Below are 1397 nucleotides of genomic sequence, written 5' to 3'. Positions count from 1 at the left end.
GGAAGCCAGGGGTGGTTTGATCTGCTCAGTTTATGAATCTAATCTCTACATGGTGACAGGATCCTGGTCAGGCCCAGAATCTGAGGCAACTGGAAGATGTCAAGAGGGTATGTACAACCTGAACGGCCGTGCCCTCATCATTGTCTTCTACTCATCAGTGTGTTGTGTGTCCCCCATAAGCTTTAGTTGAGGTGTTGTGTCTATAGGTCATGTGTCATCACGCTCTTGTCATGGCAGCCTTGGATGCGTCACCTTTGCTCTTACTGTTCCTATTTCTGAGGTTGTGTCCATCTAGTAAGTCCCTCACATCCGCCTGGAAGATTCACACGTCATCCACCATCTTTAGGTTGTAATGTTTTGTCTTGCATCGTTCTTGTTGCAGGGGGAAGCGCTCCGGGTCATTCTGGTGAACCGATATTATGGGACCGTGAAGCAAGGTGGAAGAAGGGAGAGCCTCACCAGCTTCGCGAATGGATCGTTAACTGGAGGTGGCGGTGTAAAGTCTGGTGGTGGAGGCAAGTCCCCCTTTTTTTCTTTTTGGGGTGTTGGTCAGAGTAGCTGTATGCTAAATTCTGGGCTTCACAACTATTGTCCTAATATAAGAACCTTGTGTAGTATTCCTTTTAATATTGTCGTCCTTAGTGTGATTCTTCCAAACATATCCAGTAATCCAGCACTTTGCTTCTATGCAGGAGTTTCCTGTAACAGATGGACATGTGCGATTCGTTTCGTTACGAATCGAAATTCGTACGAATTTTCCTGAAGTTCCGAATTTCGGAGCATCGAATTATATCCGAAATACGAAATTCCGTTAACGAATTTCGGATCCGAATTTCTTTGAAACAGGAACTAATAGTACCCCTGTAAATGAGGTTGAACAACATGACAAGATTTTTTTTTAATCCGAGATACGGATCCGCTGCTGCTGATGCATTACAATACACAGGCAGGAAATACGAAATTCTGTTGACGTATTTTCGTTCCGTTACGAACATTCGTTATATTGAAGGTAAAAAGCAAAGTACATTTATATTGGAGTTGATGGTAGTTTTTTTTAAAGTCCGAAATACGGAATTCGGATCCGGAATCCGTTAACTGAATTCGTATTTCGTTTTGGTTGACCAATCAGAGGTTCTCTTCTGCTGCGGAGAGTTGCATTACAAATACAGGCAGGAAATACGAAAATTCCGTTACGGACATTCGTTATATTGAGGTTAAAAAGCAAAATACCTTTGTTAATATATTGGAGTTGATGGGTTTTTTTTTAATACGAAATTCGGATTCGGAATTCGTTAACGGAATTCGTATTTCGGATAAAAAAAAACAACTACCACATCGACTCCAATATTAACAAAGGTATTTTGCTTTTTAACTTCATCATAACGAATGTTCGTAAA

At 41.4% G+C, this 1397-nt stretch overlaps 1 protein-coding gene across 1 annotated transcript in view; it reads left to right on the top strand.

Moving 5' to 3' along the window:
- ITPR1 (inositol 1,4,5-trisphosphate receptor type 1) overlaps positions 1-1397 on the top strand; it is a 104632-nt gene that overhangs the window by 60608 nt on the left and 42627 nt on the right. The window contains 2 exon segments of the mRNA XM_018562545.1: positions 60-107; positions 383-542. Of these exon segments, the coding sequence (XP_018418047.1) occupies positions 60-107; positions 383-542 (208 nt within the window).

The sequence above is a fragment of the Nanorana parkeri genome, unplaced genomic scaffold (genome assembly GCF_000935625.1).
Source record: "Nanorana parkeri isolate BGI_ZX_2015 unplaced genomic scaffold, ASM93562v1 scaffold583, whole genome shotgun sequence".
NCBI classification, from domain to species: Eukaryota; Metazoa; Chordata; class Amphibia; order Anura; family Dicroglossidae; genus Nanorana; species Nanorana parkeri.
This window is presented reverse-complemented; position numbering and strand designations above follow the sequence as displayed.